The 19,905-nt window shown below is 45.6% G+C and overlaps 1 protein-coding gene across 2 annotated transcripts in view; it reads left to right on the forward strand.

The window, feature by feature from the left end:
- The first annotated feature begins 2,453 nt into the window (after positions 1-2,453).
- LOC110501063 (SLIT-ROBO Rho GTPase-activating protein 1-like) overlaps positions 2,454-19,905 on the forward strand; it is a 30,474-nt gene continuing 13,022 nt past the window's right edge. The window contains exon 1 of one of the 2 annotated variants that reach the window (XM_036957659.1): positions 2,454-3,069. In XM_036957659.1, coding sequence (XP_036813554.1) covers positions 3,003-3,069 — 67 coding nt within the window. In that variant the 5' untranslated portion in view covers positions 2,454-3,002. The remainder of the gene's footprint in view (positions 3,070-19,905) is intronic. The other variant, XM_036957660.1, reaches the window with a different exon arrangement.

Here is a 19,905-nt window from a genome sequence, read left to right on the forward strand (position 1 = left end):
ACAGAGTGAGTCCATACAACTTATGTGACTTGTTAAGCACGTTTACTCCTTTACTTATTTAGGCTTGCCATAGCAAAGGGGTTTCATTTTTGATAAGGCAATTCAGCTTTTCATTTTTTATTCATTTGTAAACATTTCTAAAAACAGAATTCCACTTTGACATTATGGGATATTGTGTGTAGGCCAGTGACACAAAATCTCAATTGAATCCATTTGAAATTCAGGCTGTAACACGACAGTGTGGAAAAAGTAAAGGACTAGAAAATTACAGAGATGTAGTCTATGTTCCTAGGTCAAGGGGCATGAATACTTTCTGAAGGCTCTGTACATGTAGGCAGGGGTATATTGAAACAATCCGTGTTTCTCAACCAGTTCAAAGCATGTGAATGCATCCAACTGGTAAATACCACTTTCCCACATGGTAAGTTAAAATGGCCAACTAGGACTATTTGAGTTACTCCAGATATATCTAGCTATATTTATGACAATATTCCATAGAATAATTACTGGTAGATTTCAATTAATTGGTTGCCTTTCTAATCAATGCTTGGATAGAGTTAAATCCAGTACTGTGTCCTCAGAATAAGAATTCAATAAGCAACATTGGCTGCATTTACATTTACATGCAGCCCAATTGTGTTCTTTTGCCACAAATTGGTCTTTAGTCCAATCAGATATTTTGCCAATAAAAGATCAGAATTGGGCTGCCTGTGTAAACGCAGCTATTATGGCTTGTAATTTTTCATGCAAGCTTCTAGACCCCCTTTCAACTATAGCCAGTCTTTCTCTGTTAGCACTTACCTCAGAGTTGAAATGTGTCTCCTCCATACTGTAGAAAACAAGTTATTTTAGGCTACCTGCAGGCACGCACCTGTGTTGCACTGCTGACCCAAACCCCCTCTAAATGAATCTCACAAATGACCTAATTAGGATTTTAATAACTGACCTATTAGTCATCCGTAGCGACCTGTCATTCAGGGCCTTTTGAGCCCCATCTGTTTTGAGCCCCACATTTTTAGATTTTTTTTTTGTTGCCCGTTTTGCATGTTATTTTGGCATTAATACCTGTCACATATCAGTTTGCAAACACTGTAAAAATATAATTGAGATTAACAAAGCCACATACAAACATGGTCTCCTTTTTGTTTTCTTGAGTAAGGCAACTCCAAAATGCAGGTGTTTCAGCCTAGCTCAGTGCTTTTTGTGGTGGTGGGGCAAGCCAACAGAAATTACAGAGTGTTGTGCAGTGATTGGCTCAGTGTTGTCACTCATGGGGACTCTACAGTACGTCACCGCCAAGTCTAAGGGTAGAGCTCTAAAATTCTAGCCCCTTGGGTGCTGCCATTGAGTTACATTAGATGTGCCCATCCAAGAAGGCTCAAGGTGATTGGCCACAGATAAAGACATCAAATCACGTTATGTCTACAGTAGCTATGATTGGCCTCCCCTGAGTTCCCAGTTGTCTTGAAAGCAGCATTAATCCAGAGAATGCCAGACTTTGATGACAAAATTTGGCCACTGTGATGCAGAGAGTCGAGAAGTAGGTGCAGGTGGTAAGTTTAATAAAAGAAGGAACATGGACCGATACAACATGTTTCTTGACATGAAACAGAAACAATACTGCCTGGGGAATGAACCTAAGGGAGTGCCAGATAAAGGGGAGGCAATGGAGTCCAGGTGTGCCTCATGATGATGCCAGGTGTGTGTAATGATGGTTGCCAGGACCGGTGGTTAGTAAACCAGTGACTTCGAAGCCGGAGGGGAGTAGCCACAGGACGATGCCGGCCAGAGTAACGGCCCCGAGGAGCGGGCCGGTCGGCGAAAATGGAAATCACGGATGATGTTGGGATTCAGAATGTCATCCACCGGAACCCAACACTGTTCCTCTGGGCCGTACTCCTCCCTGTCCACAAGGTATTGGAGCCCACTCCCCGTCGGGAGTCCATTAGGCATTGGAAAGAGCTGCAACAAACACTCAAAGTGGAAAGTTTTATCTCAATCTCTTCATTCAAAGACTCAATTATGGACACACTTAGTGATAGTTGTGGCTGATTTGCGTGATGTATTGTTGTCTCTACCTTCTTGCTGTTGTCTGTGCTCAATATTTTACCCTGTTTTGTGCTGCTACCATGTGTTGCTGCCATGCTATGTTGTATTAGGTCTCTCTTTATGTCGAGTTGTCTCTCCTGTCATGTGTTTTTGTCCTATATTTTCATTTATTTTTAATCCCAGCCCCCTTCCCCTCAGGAGGCCTTTCGGTAGGCTGTCATTGTAAATAATAATTTGTTCTAAATAACTGACTTGCCTGGTTAAATAAAAACATCTGATTCCATGTGCTTTTTGCCTGCAGCTAAAAAGAACGGGCTCGAATCGAAAAAAGATTTGAGTCACTTCAAACTGCCAATGTGAACAAGGTTTAAGTGGTCACTGTCGGCTTAACTGTCAATCATCTCTGGGTACACGCCCCCGAGTTTCACCCTTTCCCATGGCATTGAGCAGCATGCAGTTTAGCGTAGCTCATAGTTTGTGTGAAAGGTTACTACAGGGTTAGGTCACAGACATAAATTGCACATAGTACTCACGCAAACACCCCGGGAGAAACTCCGGCGAACGAGACGGACCAGTGTTCCGCTGGATTACCTAGTGGGCGTGCACCCCTCTCTTACCGCAGCCCAGTGCGTGTAGGCTTCTGCCGCGCTCATTGAGCTTGCTAATGGGAATTTGTTACTACCTGCTTCCCAGTTGACAGCTCACAGAACCCGTAGCATGGCTCAGGCGGTCACGGGCGGCTCTATGGAAAGGGTGATTCTGGCTGATTGAGCGTTGTATCCGCCATCCCTTGGGGAGGAATAATACATTCTGTTGTTGCGGCAGTGAGTGGATCTATTCCCTAGTATGTAACCTGTGGTTTGCGATAGTGCCTCGGGCATCGTGGACGCGCGGTGGAACGGAATAATCAATATTTGGACCGTTATCTGATTGACCATCGTTAGTGCGCCGACATGTCGAACCTGGTCAGGAGCAAGAAGGACAAGGAGATAATTGCAGAGTATGAGAGCCAGGTGAAAGGTATGTTTTTCTAAGAAACTATCACTAACGCGTCACACATCCACACCCACGCGAACCCGCGCACATGCACACACCGATATGTACGCACACATATACACCCCTCATACACAACCTCATGTTTATACATCCCCCTCTCTCATAGGCACATTCATATACACACACACCTGTCCATGTACACTACACCTGCCTATTATGTCTGATCAACCGCCTCTCACACATGGCTTGTTTGGAAAATGGATGTGTAGTGGGGATGACACCTCATAATGAGAAGTTAGTATCTCTGGGTTCATCCTGAGTGCTGTAAGGTGCCTGGTGGGGAGAGGATGAGGGGTGGATTCTGCAGCACCCTTGATCATTCTCAGCCATGTGGAAGTGAGGGTGTTTGCCAGTAGTAGGCTACACTACAGTCAGTGGGTATAGAGTGGAGTAGTAGTGGGTATTTGTCATAGCTGGGAGCTCTGAATGTCTCTCTGTCTGTGTTGGTTCTGTTCCACTAATGGTTTGCATGTATTGGTTTACTTCAGAGGCTGTGACTGCAGCGGGCCCCCTCCCCCGGTGTGTCTGACAAACTGTATATAATGAGCACTGCACTCTGCGTATGGTGGGAGTGGGACATGGCGTAGGTTTCATCGTCTTGTCAACCCCACTGATGTCCCCAAGGAGAGAGGCGTGTTATGGTTACTGTGACAGTCGGAACTCTGCACAGTGCTGTAACTATGGAACTGCACCGTCTCCCCACCACGATGTCCTGTGGTACGGTATGAGATGAGGGAAGCATCTGGGGAGAGCACTGACTGACTGTACAGGTGTTCCACGTGAGACTGATTCTGTTAAATGTCACATCTTACAATAGCACTGAACTAAATACATCCTCAGTCATGGATGGATGTTGAATACAGACTTGTAATCACGGGTGACCTGGCTACTTTGTGTGGTGAGCGTTCTGGCGCCCGGAGCTGCTGAGGCATCAGCATCCTACACTGTGTTACACAGAGTGGAAGAGGAGAAGTGCAGTGGCTAGAATCAAATCAAATGTTATGTCACATACGCCGAGTACAACAGGTAGACCTTACAGTGAAATGTTTACTTACAAGCCCTTACCAACAATGCAGTTTTAAGAAAAATCAGTGTTAAGTCAAAATAACCGTAGCGAGGCTTTATACAGGAGGTACTGGTACAGAGTCAATGTGTGGGGCACAGGTTAGTCGAGGTAATTGAGGTAATATGTACATGTAAGTGGAGTTGGTGTCCACATCCCCATCAAACTATCAAGGTCCAAACACACCAAGACAAGCTTCCTGCCATCCAGGACCTCTATACCAGGCAGTGTCAAAGGAAGGCCCCAAAAAATGTTAGACTCCAGCCACCTGGCCCAAGTGATGTACTTCCTTCCGGTCGGAGGCCGAGCAGTTGCCATACCAGGCGGAGATGCAGGATGCTCTCGATGGTGCAGCTGTAGAACATTTTAAGGATCTGAGGACCCATGCCAAATCTTTTCAGTCTCCTGAGGGGGAATAGGCTTTGTCGTGACCTCTTCACGACAGTCTTGGTGTGTTTGGACCATGATAGTTTGATGGTGATGTGGACACCAAGGAACTTGAAGCTCTTAACCTGCACCACTACAGTCCCGTAGATGAGAATGGGGGTGTGCTCGGTCCTCCTTTTCCTGTAGTCCGCAATCATCTCCTTTGTCTTGATCACATTGAGGGAGAGGTTGTTATCCTGGCACCACACAGCCAGGTCTCTGACCTCCTCTCTATAGGCTGTTTCATCGTTGTCAGTGTTGTGTCGTCGGGAAAAACTTAATGATGGTGTTGGAGTCGTGCCTGGCAATGCAGTCATGGATGAACAGGGAGTAAATCAAATTTTATTGGTCACATACACATGTTTAGCAGATGTTTATGCGAGTGTAGCGAAATGCTTATGCTTCTAGTTCTGACAGTGCAGTAATAACTAACAAGTAATCTAACAATTCCCCAACAACTACCTAATACACACAAATCGAAATAAGAATATGTACATATAAATATATGGATTAGCGATGGCCGAGCGGCATAGGTGCAATAGATGGTATAAAATACAGTATATAAACGTCCCTTTTTCAGGACCGTCTTTCAAAGATAATTCGTAAAAATCCAAATAACTTCACAGATCTTCATTGTAAAGGGTTTAAACACAGTTTCCCATGCTTGTTCAATGAACCATAACCAATTAATGAACATGCACCTGTGGAACGGTCATTAAGACACTAACAGCTTACAGACGGTAGGCAATTAAGGTCACAGATATGAAAACTTAGGACACTAAAGAGGCCTTTCTACTAACTCTGAAAAACACAAAGAAATATGCCCAGGGTCCCTGCTCATCTGCGCAAACGTGCCTTAGGCATGCTGCAAGGAGGCATGAGGATTGCAGATGTGGCCAGGGCAATAAATTGCTATGTCTGTACGGTGAGACACCTAAGACAGCACTACAGGGAGACAGGACGGACAGCTGATCGTCCTCGCAGTGGCAGACCACAGACCTACAGCTGCAACATAGAGAGCATCCTGGTTGCATCACTGCCTGGTACGACAATTGCTCTGCCTCCGACCACAAGGCACTACAGAGGATAGTGCGTACGCCCAGTACATCACTGGGGTTAAGCTGCCTGCCATCCAGGACCTCTACACCAGGCGGTGTCAGAGGAAGGCCCTAAAAATTGTCAAAGACCCCAGCCACCCCAATTATAGACTATTCTCTCTACTACCGCATGGCAATCGGTACCGGAGTGCCAAGTCTAGGACAAAAAGGCTTCTCAACAGTTTTTATCCCCAAGCCATAAGACTCCTGAACAGGTAATCAAATGGCTACCCGGACTATTTGCATTGTGTGTCCCCCCAACCCCTCTTTTATGCTGCTGCTACTCTCTGTTTATCATATATGCACAGTCACTTTAACTATACATTCATGTACATATGTACATACTATCTCAATTGGCCCAACCAACCAGTGCTCCCGCACATTGGCTAACCGGGCTATCTGCTGTGTGTCCCGCCACCCACCAACCCCACTTTACGCTACTGCTAATCTCTGTTCATCATATATGCATAGTCACTTTAACCATATCTACATGTACATACTACCTCAATCAGCCTGACTAACCGGTGTCTGTATGTAGCCTCGTCACTTTCATAGCCTCGCTATTGTATATAGCCTCGCTACTGTTTTTCCCCACTGTCTTTTTACTGTTTTTATTTCTTTACTTACCTATTGTTCACCTAATACCTTTTCTGCACTATTGGTTAGAGCCTGTAAGTAAGCATTTCACTGTAAAGTACCTGTTGTATACCTGTTGTATTCGGTGCACGTGACAAATAAACTTTGATTTGATTTGAGACCATGTGTAACAACACCTGCACAGGATCGGTACATCCGAACATCACACCTGCGGGACTGGTACAGGATGGCAACAACAACTACCCGAGTTACACCAGGAATGTACAATCCCGAAAGGCTGGACTGAGGGCTTGTAGGCCTATGCAAGGCAGGTCCTCACCAGACATCACCGGCAACAACGTCGCCTATGGGCACAAGCTCACTGTTGCTGGGCCAGACAGAACTGGCAAAAAGTTCTCTTCACTGACGAGTCGCGGTTTTGTCTCACCAGGGGTGGTTGGATTCACGTTTATCGTCGAAGGAATGAGCATTACACCGAGGCCTGTACTCTGGAGTGGGATCGATTTGGAGGTGGAGGGTCCGTCATGGTCTGGGGCGGTGTGTCACAGCATCATCGAACTGAGCTTGATGTCATTTCAGGCAACCTCAATGCTGTGCGTTACAGGGAAGACATCCTCCTCCCTCATGTGGTACCCTTCAGGCTGATCCTGACATGATCCTCAAGCATGACAATGCCACCAGCCATACTGCTCGTTCTGTGCGTGATTTCCTGCACGACAGGAATGTCAGTGTTCTGCCATGTCCACTGAAGAGCCCGGATCTCAATCCCATTGAGCATGTCTGGGAACTGTTGGATCGGAGGGTGAGGGCTAGGAAATGTCCAGGTGCCTTGGCGGAAGAGTGGGGTAACATCTCACGAGGAGATGCACTGCAGTACTTAATGCAGCTGGTGGCCACACCAGATACTGACTGTTACTTTTGATTTTGACCCTCCCCCCTTAGTTCAGGGACACATTATTCCATTTCGGTTAGTCACATGTCTGTGGAACTTATTCAGTTTATGTATTTGTTCAGTTTATCTCTCAGTTGTTGAGTCTTGTTATGTTCATACAAATATTTACACATGTTAAGTTTGCTGAAAATAAACGCAGTTGACAGTGAGAGGATGTTTCTTTTTTTTGTTGAGTTTACATATGATATGAGTAATATTAGATATGAAAACATTATTAAAGTGGCATTATTTAAAGTGACTAGTGATCCATTTATTAAAGAGGCCAGTGATTTGGGTCTCAATATAGGCAACAGCCTCTCTGAGTTAGTGATTGCTGTTTAGCAGTCTGATGGCCTTGAGATAGAAGCTGTTTTTCAGTCTCTCGGTCCCAGCTTTGATGCACCTGTACTGACCTCTCCTTCTGGATGGTAGCGGGGTGAACAGGTAGTGGCTCGGGTGGTGGTTGTCCTTGATGGTCTTTTTGGCCAGCCTGTGACATTGGGTGCTCTAGGTGTCATGGAGGGCAGGTAGTTTGCGTTGTGCAGACCGCACCACCCTCTGGAGAGCCTTGCCGTTGAGGGCAGTGCAGTTCCCATACCAGGCTGTGATACAGCCTGACAGGATGCTCTCGATGGTGCATCTGTAAAAGTTTGTCAGGGTATTGGGTGACAAGCCAAATTTCATCAGCCTCCTGAGGTTGAAGAGGCGCTGTTGCCCCTTCTTCACCACACTGTCTATGTGGGTGGACCATTTCAGTTTGTCTGTGATGTGTATGCCGTGGAACTTAAAACGTTCCACCTTCTCCACTGCTGTCCCTTCGATGTGGATAGGGGGGTGCTCCCTCTGCTGTTTCCTGAAGTCCACGATCATCTCCTTTGTTTTGTTGACGTTGAGTGAGAGGTTGTTTTCCTGACACCACACTTCGAGTGCCATCACCTCTTTCCTGTAGGTTGTCTCATTGTTGTTGGTAATCAAGCCCACTACTGTTGTGTCATCTGCAAACTTGATGATTGAGTTGGAGGCGTGCATGGCCACGCTGTCGTGGGTGAGCAGGGAGTACAGGAGGGGGCTGAGCACGCACCCTTGTGGGGCCCCGGTGTTGAGGGTCAGCGAAGTAGAGATGTTGTTTCCTACCTTCACCACCGGGGGCGGCCCGTCAAAGTCCAGGACCCAATTGCACAGAGCGGGGTTGAGACCCAGGGCCTCCAGCTTGGAGGGTTCTATGGTGTTGAATGCTGAGCTCTAGTAAATGAACAGCATTCTTACAAAAGTATTCCTCTTGTCCAGATGGGATAGGGCAGTGTGATGGTGAATGCATCGTCTGTGGACCTGTTGGGGGGTATGCAAACTGAAGTGGGTCTAGGGTGGCCGGTAAGGTGGTGATATGATCCTTGCCCAGCCCCTCAAAGCACTTCATGATGACAGAAGTGAGTGCTACAGAGCGGTAGACATTTAGTTCAGTTACCTTTGCCTTCTTGGGTACAAGAAAAATGGTGGACATCTTGAAGCATGTGGAGACTGCAGACTAGGATAGGGAGCGATTGAATATGTCAGTAAACACACCAGCCAGCTGGTCTGCGCATGCTCTGAGGACACGACTAGGGATGCCATCTGGGCTAGCAGCCTTGCAAGGATTAACACATTTTAAGTGTCTTACTCACGTCGGCCATGGAGAAGGAGAAGGGGGGGTGGCACAGTCCTTGTAAGCTGGCCGCGATGGTGGCACTGTATTATCCTAAAAGCGGGAGGGGACTGAGCACGGGGCCCACGTGTTGAGGATCTGCGTTGCAGGTGTGTTGATACCTACCCTTACCACCTGGGGGCGTCCCGTCAGGAAGTCCAGGATCCAGTTGCAGAGGGAGGTGTTTATTCCAAGGGTCTTTAACTTAGTGATGAGCTTTGAAGGAACTATGGTGTTGAACGCTGAGCTGTAGTCAATGAATAGTATTCTCACGTAGGTGTTCCTTTTGTCCAGGTGGGAAAGGGCAGTGTGGAGTGCAGTAGAGATTGCATCATCTGTGGATCTGTTGGGCCGGTTTTCAAATTGGAGTCGGTCTAGGGTTTCTGGGATAAGGGTGTTGATGTGAGCCATGACCAGCCTTTCAAAGCACTTCATGGCTACAGACGTGAATGCTACGGGTCGGTCGTCATTTAGGCAGGTTACCTTCGTGTTCTTGAGCACAGGGACTATGGTGGTCTGCTTGAAACATGTTGGTATTACAGACTCAGTCAGGGACAGGTGGTCAGTACATGCTCGGAGTACACATCCTGGCAATCCGTCTAGCCCTGAGGCCTTGTGAATGTTGACCTGTTTCTAAAGGTCTTATTCACATCAGCTATGGAGAGCGTGATCACACAGTCGTCCGGAACAGCTGATGCTCTCATGCATACTTCAGTGTTGCTTGCCTCGACGCGAGCATAGAAGTAATTTAGCTTGTCTGGTAGGCATGTGTCACTGGGCAGCTTGCGGCTGTGCTTCCCTTTGTAGTCTGTAATACAGTTGTTTGCAAGCCCTGCCACATCCGACGAGCGTTGGAGCCGATGTAGTATGATTCAATCTTAGTGCTGTATTGACGCTTTGCCTGTTTGATGGTTTGTCTCATGGCATAGCAGGATTTCTTATAAGCGATCGGGTTCGAGTCCTGCTCCTTGAAAGTGGCAGCTCTACCCTTAAACTGCTGCCTGTAATCCATGGCTTCTGGTTGGGGTATGTACGTACGGTCAATGTGGGGACAACGTCACTGATACACTTATTGATGAAGCCAGTGACTGATGTGGTCACTGCCATCGGAAGAATCCCGGAACATATTCCAGTCTGTGCTAGCAAAACAGTCCTGTAGCTTAGCATCTGCATCATCTGACCACTTCTTTATTGACCGAGTCACTGGTGCTTCCTGCTTTAGTTTTTGCCTGTAAGCAGGAATCAGGAGGACAGAATTATGTTCAGATTTGCCAAATGGAGGGTGAGGGAGAGCTTTGTGCGTGTCTCTGTGTGTGGAGTAAAGGTGGCCTAGAGTTAGTTTTTTTCCTCTGGTTGCACATTTAACATGCTGGTAGAAATGAGGTTAAACTAATTTAATTTTCCCTGCATTAAAGTCCCCGGCTACTAGGAGCACTGCCTCTGGATGAGCGTTTTCCTGTTTGCTTATGGCCTTATACAACTCATTGAGTGCGGACTTTATGCCAGTATCGGTTTGTGGTGGTAAATAGACAGCTATGAAAAATATACCAACTCTCTTGGTAAATAGTGTGGTCTACAGCTTATCATGAGATACTCTACCTCAGACCAAACCTCGAGACTTCCTTAATATTAGATTTCGTGCACCAGCTGTTGTTTAAAAATATACACAGACCCACACCCCTTGTCTTTAACGGAGGCAATAGTTCTATCTTGCCGATGCAGCGTAAACCCCACCAGCTGTATTTTATCAATGTCGTTGTTCAACCATGACTCGGTAAAACATAAGATATTACAGTTTTAATGTCCCGTTGGTAGGATATTCGTGATCGTAGCTTGTCTATTTTGTTATCCAATGATTGTACGTTAGCTAATAGGACTGATGGTAGAGGCAGATCACCCACTTGCCGTCGGATCCTTACAAGGCACCCCGCCCTACGTCCCCAATGTCTCTTTCTCCTGCGAATGACTGGGATGTGGGCCTTGTCGGGTGTCTGAAGTAAATCCTTCGTGTCCGAATCGTTAAAGTAAAAATCTTTGTCCAGTACAAGGTGAGTAATTGCTGTCCTGATATCCAGAAGTTATTTTCGGTCATAAGAGATGGTGGCAGAAACATTATGTTCAAAATAAGTTACAAATAATGTGAAAAAACACACAATAGCACAATTGTTAAGAGCCCGTAAAATCTCCTCCGGCGCCATTCAGGTCCAAGTGTAAGACGCCCTCTACAAGATCATCAGCGGACTCCATAACAATGATCTACCACCCTCTGACCAGCTCTCTCCATTCACCCATGAACGGACACTCACCATCTTTGTAGGATGCAGCTTTCAAAGACTTGGCCTCTATCGGTTGACCTGAATACAGTGGGGCAAAAAAGTATTTAGTCAGCCACCAATTGTGCAAGTTCTCCCACTTAAAAAGATGAGAGGCCTGTAATTTTCATCATAGGTACACTTCAACTATGACAGACAAAATGAGAAAAAAAATCCAGAAAATCACATTGTAGGATTTCTTATGAATTTATTTGCAAATTATGGTGGAAAATAAGTATTTGGACACCTACAAACAAGCACGATTTCTGGCTCTCACAGACCTGTAACTTCTTCTTTAAGAGACTCCTCTGTCCTCCACTCGTTACCTGTATTAATGGCACCTGTTTGAACTTGTTATCAGTATAAAAGACACCTGTCCACAACCTCAAACAGTCACACTCCAAACTCCACTATGGCCAAGACCAAAGAGCTGTCAAAGGACACCAGAAACAAAATTGTAGACATGCACCAGGCTGGGAAGACTGAATCTGCAATAGGTAAGCAGCTTGGTTTGAATAAATCAACTGTGGGAGCAATTATTAGGAAATGGAAGACATACAAGACCACTGATAATCTCCCTCGATCTGGGGCTCCACGCAAGATCTCACCCCGTGGGGTCAAAATTATCACAAGAACGGGGAGCAAAAATCCCAGAACCACACGGGGGGGACCTAGTGAATGACCTGCAGAGAGCTGGGACCAAAGTAACAAAGCCTACCATCAGTAACACACTACGCCGCCAGGGACTCAAATCCTGCAGTGCCAGACGTGTCCCCCTGCTTAAGCCAGTACATGTCCAGGCCCGTTTGAAGTTTGCTAGAGAGCATTTGGATGATCTAGAAGAAGATTGCGAGAATGTCATATGGTCAGATGAAACCAAAATATAACTTTTTGGTAAAAACTCAACTCGTCGTGTTTGGAGGACAAAGAATGCTGAGTTGCATCCAAAGAACACCATACCTACTGTGAAGCATGGGGGTGGAAACATCATACTTTGGGGCTGTTTTTCTGCAAAGGGACCAGGACGACTGATCCGTGTAAAGGAAAGAATGAATGGGGCCATGTATCGTGAGATTTTGAGTGACAACCTCCTTCCATCAGCAAGGGCATTGAAGATGAAACGTGGCTGGGTCTTTCAGCATGACAATGATCCCAAACACACCGCCCGGGCAACGAAGGAGTGGCTTCGTAAGAAGCATTTCAAGGTCCTGGAGTGGCCTTGCCAGTCTCCAGATCTCAACCCCATAGAAAATCTTTGGAGGGAGTTGAAAGTCCGTGTTGCCCAGCAACAGCCCCAAAACATCACTGCTCTAGAGGAGATCTGCATGGAGGAATGGGCCAAAATACCAGCAACAGTGTGTGAACCTTGTGAAGACTTACAGAAAACGTCATTGCCAACAAAGGGTATATAACAAATTATTGAGAAACTTTTGTTATTGACCAAACACTTATTTTCCACCATAATTTGCAAATAAATTCATTAAAAATCCTACAATGTGATTTTCTGGATTTTTTTTCTCATTTTGTCTGTCATAGTTGAAGTGTACCTATGATGAAAATTAAGTCGGAGAACTTGCACTATTGGTGGCTGACTAAATACTTTTTTTGCCCTACTGTATTGCTTGTTTGTTTTTTGCTTTTGAAGTGCTTTGAGATTCTATGAAAAACACTATACAAATGTAATTTATTATTATTATACTGAGGACTGCACACATAACAGTAGGATATTCCAACCAAGGTGGTTGCCAGGCCACATACACTGAACATGGCTCTACACCCATCATAATTACATGGGCATGTTGTAGGGCTGTGTGGGATGAACTCTCTTACTCTTTCGCCCTCACATGCTCTCTCACAGCACCACAGAGCACATAAAACACATTCTGACTTTATCACCTGCACTGCAGTGCCTTCATGATCACTTATCTCAGAAAAGGAAATGGCTTTCACTTTTCACAGGAAAGAACTCCACATTGTTGTGAAAAAGCCTGATGTCCCTGCAGGTTGATATCAAAGAGAAAGGAGGAAATGGAGAGGACTGTTAAGAGTTTGGACTGAAATGGCATTGTGTGTGTGTGTGTGTGTTCTGATCAGGAAAGGTCACGAATACATCCTCAGCTCAGCCACGCACACAGACACACATTGCTGAGTGGATCTCAAGAGTATATAGAAGAGAATTTCCTCCTTGCTTCTTTACTCATCTCTTTCTCTCCCTGTCTCTCCCTCCTGTTGTGCTCTTTCTGTCACTGATGAACTCGGAATGCACAGGCTCTTCCCTGGGCACACAAATCAAATCAAAGTTTATTTGTTACGTGCGCCGAATACAACAGGTGTAGTAGACCTTACAGTGAAATGCTTACTTACAGGCTCTAACCAACAGTGCAAAAAATGTATTAATTAGATGAACAATAGGTAAGTAAAGAAATATAAACAACAGTAAAAATACAGTGAAAAATAACAGTAGCGAGGCTGTATACAGTAGCGAGGCTATAACAGTTGCGGGGCTATATACAGGCACCGGTTAGTCGGGCTGATTTGAGGTAGTATGTACATGTAGATATGGTTAAAGTGACTATGCATATATGATAAACAGAGAGTAGCAGTAGTGTAAAAGAGGCGGTGGTGGGACACAATGCAGATACCCCGGTTAGCCAATGTGCGGGGGCCCGACCACTGTTTGGTCGGGCCAATTGAGGTAGTATGTACATGAATGTATAATTAAAGTGACTATGCATATATGAGTGTATCCGGCGCCAACAGAGATGGCTGGCTCGCTTCGCGTTCTTAGGAAACTATGCAGTATTTAGTTTTTTTGTGTATTATTTCTTACACTGTTACCCCAGGAAATCTTAAGTCTTATTACATACAACTGGGAGGAACTATTGGATATAAGAGCAATGTCAACTTACCAACATTATGACCAGGAATACGACTTTCCCGAAGCGGATCCTCTGTTTGGTCCACCACCCAGGACAATGGATCGGATCAAAGCAGGCGACCCCAAACAACGGCGCCGCAGACGGAGCGGTTTTCTGGTCAGGCTCCGTTGACGGGCACGTTGCCCACCGCTCCCGAGTATACTACTCGCCAATGTCCAGTCTCTTAACAACAAGGTAGACGAAATCCGAGCAAGGGTCCAAATCTCTCAAATCCAGAGAGACATCCGCGATTGTAACATTCTCTGTTTCATGGAAACATGGCTTACTTGGGATACGTTATCAGAGTCGGTACAGCCACCTGGTTTCTTCACGCATCGCACCGACAGAAACAAACATCTCTCTGGTAAGAAGAAGGGTGGGGGTGTATGCCTTATGATTAACGAGTCGTGGTGTGATCATAACATCATACAGGAACTCAAGTCCTTTTGTTCACCTGACCTAGTATTCCTTACAATCAAATGACGACCGCATTATCTACCAGGAGAATTCTCTTAGATTAAAATCACAGTCGTGTATATCCCCTCCCAAGCAGACACCTCGACTGCCCTGAAAGAACTTCATTGGACTATGTAAACTGGAAACCACATATCCTGAGTCTGTATTTATTGTAGCTGGGGATTTTAACAAGGCTAATCTCCCTAAATTTTATCAGCGTAACGAATGCGTGACCCGGGCTGACAACATTTTGGATCATTGTTACTCTAACTTCCACGACGCATACAAAGCCCCCCCTCGCCCATTCCTTCAGCAAATCTGACCACGACTCCATTTTGTTGCTCCCAGGTTATAGACAGAAACTAAAACAGGAAACGCCCGTGCTCTGGTCTGTTCAACGCTGGTCCGACCAATCTGATTCCACGCTTCAAGATTGCTTCGATCACGTGGACTGGGATATGTTCCGGATAGCGTTGAACAACAACATTGATGTATACGCTGATTCTGTGAATGAGTTTATTGGCAAGTGCATCTGTGATGTACCCACGGCGACTATTAAAACCTTCATCAATCCAGGGTTTCTGGTTGGGGGCAGCATTCGCACAAAACTGAAAGCGCGAACCACTGCTTTTAATCAGGGCAAGGCGACTGGAAACATGACCGAATACAAACAGTGGTAGCTATTCCCTCCGCAAGGCAATCAAACAAGCTAAGCATCAGTATAGAGACAAAGTAGAGTCGCAATTCAACGGCTCAGACACGAGAGGTATGTGGCAGGGTCTACAGTCAATCACGGACTACAAATAGAAAACCAGCCCCCTCGCGGACCCCGATGTCTTGCTCCCAGACAAGCTAAACAACTTCTTTGCTCGCTTTGAGGACAATACAGTGCCACCGACACGGTCCGCTACCAAAACCTGCGGGCTCTCCTTCACCGCAGCCAACATGAGTAAAACACTTAAATGTGTTAACCCTCGCCAGGCTGCAGGCCCAGATGGCATCCACAGTCACATCCTCAGAGCATGCGCAAACCAGCTGGCTGGTGTGTTTACGGACATATTCAATCAATCCCTATCCCAGTCTGCTGTTCCCACATGCTTCAAGAGGACCACCATTGTTCCTGTTCCCAAGAAAACTAAGGTATCTGAGCTAAACAACTATCTTAACTGTTTAGCACTCACTTCCATCATCATGAAGTGCTTTGAGAGACTAGTCAAGGATCATATCACCTCCACCCTACCTGTCACCCTAGACCCACTCCAATTAGCTTACCGCCCCAATAGGTCCACAGACGACGCAATCACAATCACACTGTCCTAACCCATCTGGACAAGAGATATCTATGTAAGAATGCTGTTCATCGACTACCGTTCAGCATTTAACACCTTAGTACCCTCCAAACTCGTCCATGGGTCTCAACCACACCCTGTGCAACTGGGTCCTGGACTTTCTGACGGGACGCCCCCAGGTGGTGAGGGTAGGAAACATCTCCACCCCGCTGATCCTCAACACTGAGGTGTGTTCTCAGCCTACTCCCGTGCTTCCTGTTCACCCATGACTGCGTGGCCACACATGCCTCCAACTCAATCATCAAGTTTGCAGACAACACTACAGTAGTAGGCTTGATTACCAACAACGACGAGATGGCCTACAGGGAGGAGGTGAGGGCCCTCGGAGTGTGGTGTAACCTCACACTCAACGTCAACAAAACAAAGGAGATGATCTTGGATTCAGGAAACAGCAGAGGGAGCATCCCCCTATCCACATCGACGGGACAGTAGTGGAGAAGGTGGCAAGTTTTAAGTTCCTGGGCGTACACATCACAGACCAACTGAAATGTTCCACCCACACTGACAGCGTGGTGAAGAAGGCGCAACACTTGTGTGTGAAAGGTAGTTGTTGTGAAATTGTTAGATTACGTGTTAGATATTACTGCATGGTCGGAACTAGAAGCACAAGCATTTCGCTACACTCGCATTAACATCTGCTAACCATGTGTATGTGACCAATCAAATTTGATTTGATGAGAAACAGAGTAGCAGCAGCGTAAAAGAGGGGTTGTGCGGGGTGGTACACAATGCAAATAGTCCAGGTAGCCATTTGATTACCTGTTCAGGAGTCTTATGGCTTGGGGGCAAAACCGTTGAGAAGCCTTTTTGTCCTAGACTTGGCACTCCGGTACCGCTTGCCATGTGGTATAAAGAGAGAACAGTCTATGACTAGGGTGGCTGGGGTCTTTGACAATTTTTAGGGCCTTCCTCTGACACCGCCTGGTGTAGAGGAACACACACACTGGATCGACATCGACACAGTGAATTTGAGTGATTAGATTTAATGAGAGCACCAGAGAGAGAGGGAGTGTGCGCTTGTGTGTGCGCCCATCCCAGTCTGGCAGCTGGCCAAAACACACTTGGGGATGCCCTGCATTACAATGACCACTTAAAGATACAGCACTGCTTTGCTGCTGCTTTCTCCCGTCTTAGTGGAGGTACATGTATGTATCTGAATTGTCGCTATGTGGATTTGCAGTCTGCCTTCCCTCCCCATCCTGTGATTGGTCAGGAGCAACTGTGTTTATGAGGGGGGCTGTTCTACTGACGTGATGATGTGACAGTGAGTGTTGAGTATTGATCTGAAGCCCAGGTATACCCAGGTATTCTGACCTCTATGTATTTCACAGTGCTTATGTCTGGCTGGCGGTCTCTGTGTGCAAAGATATGAGGCATTTTTTAAATGTTTGGTAACATCAAGTGATGGCTTGGATCATATAAGCCTGAATGATAAGTGCAAAAGAGGGAAGGGGAAAGAGAAATGGAAGGGGAGTGGAAGAGATAAGGAAGGAGGGGGACCCTGTGAAAGTGAGCTCTTCTGCAAGCAGCTCTGCTTTTGCCTGCGTCTGCATGTGTGTGATTACTGACCACACATCTGCATGCCTGAGAGGATAGGAGGGAGAGAATGAAGGGAATGGAAGGAGAGAGGGAGGAGGGAAGAGATGGAGAGAGAGCACTCACAGCAGTGTGTGGTTGTGAGACTGAAGGAAGAAGAAATTGGTGGCCAATGCCAACACTTACGTGTGTGTTCTGCTCTTGTGTCCTTGGACCTGTTTGTCATGGAAATGAGCCAGGATGAGCTTCCTCTTCCTGTTCAGCTGTGACATCACACACACACACACACACACTCCAGGTGTCTAAGCCACGAAAGGTAGTGTCAGATTGGTGAAAGTAATTGTTCTTGGTTTGTGCAGAGTTGTATTATTCACAATCATACATTCATATCAAAGACACCCTCCACTCCTCTTAGACAACAAACAAGAGCAACAACATGGATGGAAGAACAAGAGAAGGGAAATGTTTCTACAGCATCCAACAGAAGTCATGTATCTCACTCACTCCTCAGACCCGCTGTCTCTCTCTCCCTCCCCTGTATCACAACCATGATTGGGTGGCACACAATTGGTCCAGGTTTGGCCGGGGCTGTTTCTAAGGAGTCATCTTGGACCGCATCCTTTGCCCACAATAACATTAAATATACACACACACATTATACAAACACACACATTAAATATACACACACACATTATACAAACACACACATTAAATATACACACACACATTATACAAACACACACATTAAATATACACACACACATACCAATCCCACAGTCAGCATGGCAGTGCACACTTCAGTGGTTGTGCTGTTTCAGAGCGAGGGATCAGAAGTTTACATACACTTAGATTGTAGTCATTACAACTCGTTTTTCAACCACTCCACAAATGTCTTGTGAAACAAACTATAGTTTTGGCAAGTCGGTTAGGACATCTACTTTGTGCATGACACAAGCAATTTTTCCAACAATTGTTTACAGACAGATTATTTCACTTATAATTCACTGTATCACAATTCCAGTGGGTCAGAAGTTTGCATACAGTAAGTTGACTGTGCCTTTAAATTTCTTGGACAATTCCCGAAAATGATGTAATGGCTTTAGAAGCTTCTGATAGGCTAATTGAAATCATTTGAGTCAATTGGAGGTGTACCTGTGGATGTATTTCAAGGGCTACCTTCAAAATCAGTGCCTCTTTGTTTGACATCATAGAAAAATCTAAAGAAAACAGCCAAGACCTCAGAAAACAAATTGTAGACCTCCACAATTCTGGTACATCCTTGGGAGCAATTTCCAAATGCCTGAAGCTACCACTTTCAACTGGACAAACAATAGTATGCAAGTATAAACACCGTGAGACCACGCAACCGTCATACCGCTCAGGAAGGAGACGTGTTCTGTCTCCTAGAGATGAACGTACTATGGTGCAAAAAGTGCAAATCAATCCCAGAACATCAGCAAAGGACCTTGTGAAGATGCTGGAGGAAACGGGTACAAAAGTATCTATATCCACAGTAAAATGTGTCCTATATCGACATAACCTGAAAGGCCGCTCAGCAAGGAAGAAGCCACTGCTCCAAAACCGCCATAAAAAAGCCAGACTACGGTTTGCAACTGCACATGGGGACAAAGATCGTACTTTTTGGAGAAATGTCCTTTGGTCTGAGGAAACAAAAATAGAACTGTTTGGCCATAATGACCATCTTTATGTTTGGAGGAAAAAGGGGGATGCTTGCAAGCCGAAGAACACCATCCCAACCGTCAAGCATGGGGGTGGCAGCATCATGTTGTGGGAGTGCTTTGCTGCAGAAGGGACTGATGCACTTCACAAAATAGATGGCATCATGAGCGAACAAAATTATGTGGATATATTGAAGCAACAACTCAAGAACTCAGTCAGGAAGTTAAAGCTTGGTCTCAAATGGGTCTTCCAAATGGACAATGACCCCAAGCACACTTCCAAAGTTTTGGCAAAATGGCTTAAAACCTCTTAGAACTACCCCCCTACTTTGTGCAATATCCGCCTGAAGACATACCCAAATCTAACAGCCTGTAGCTCAGGCACAGAACCAAGTATATGCATATTCTTGGTACCATTTGAAAGAAAACACTCTGAAGTTTGTGTAAATGTGAATTGAATGTAGGAGAATAACACACAATAGATCTGGTTTAGATAAAACTAATTGGTGAAGGTATTCTATTTATTTTTGTATCATCATCTTTAAAATGAACAAGATAAAACAAACATTCAGATAAGACGATGGCGACAATTTTAGTGAAAAAATTAAGAGGGCAACAGTACTTGTGCAAAGTTTCAGAATGATAACTTCCAAAATGAGTGTGCTACATGACATTTATCATGAAGTCACCCAGGTGTCCCACACAAGTAGCCCAAAAGTACCCAAGTGGCCAAATTGGTGAAGGTATACATTTTG

The sequence above is a fragment of the Oncorhynchus mykiss genome, chromosome 21, assembly GCF_013265735.2.
Source record: "Oncorhynchus mykiss isolate Arlee chromosome 21, USDA_OmykA_1.1, whole genome shotgun sequence".
In the NCBI taxonomy this organism is placed as follows: domain Eukaryota; kingdom Metazoa; phylum Chordata; class Actinopteri; order Salmoniformes; family Salmonidae; genus Oncorhynchus; species Oncorhynchus mykiss.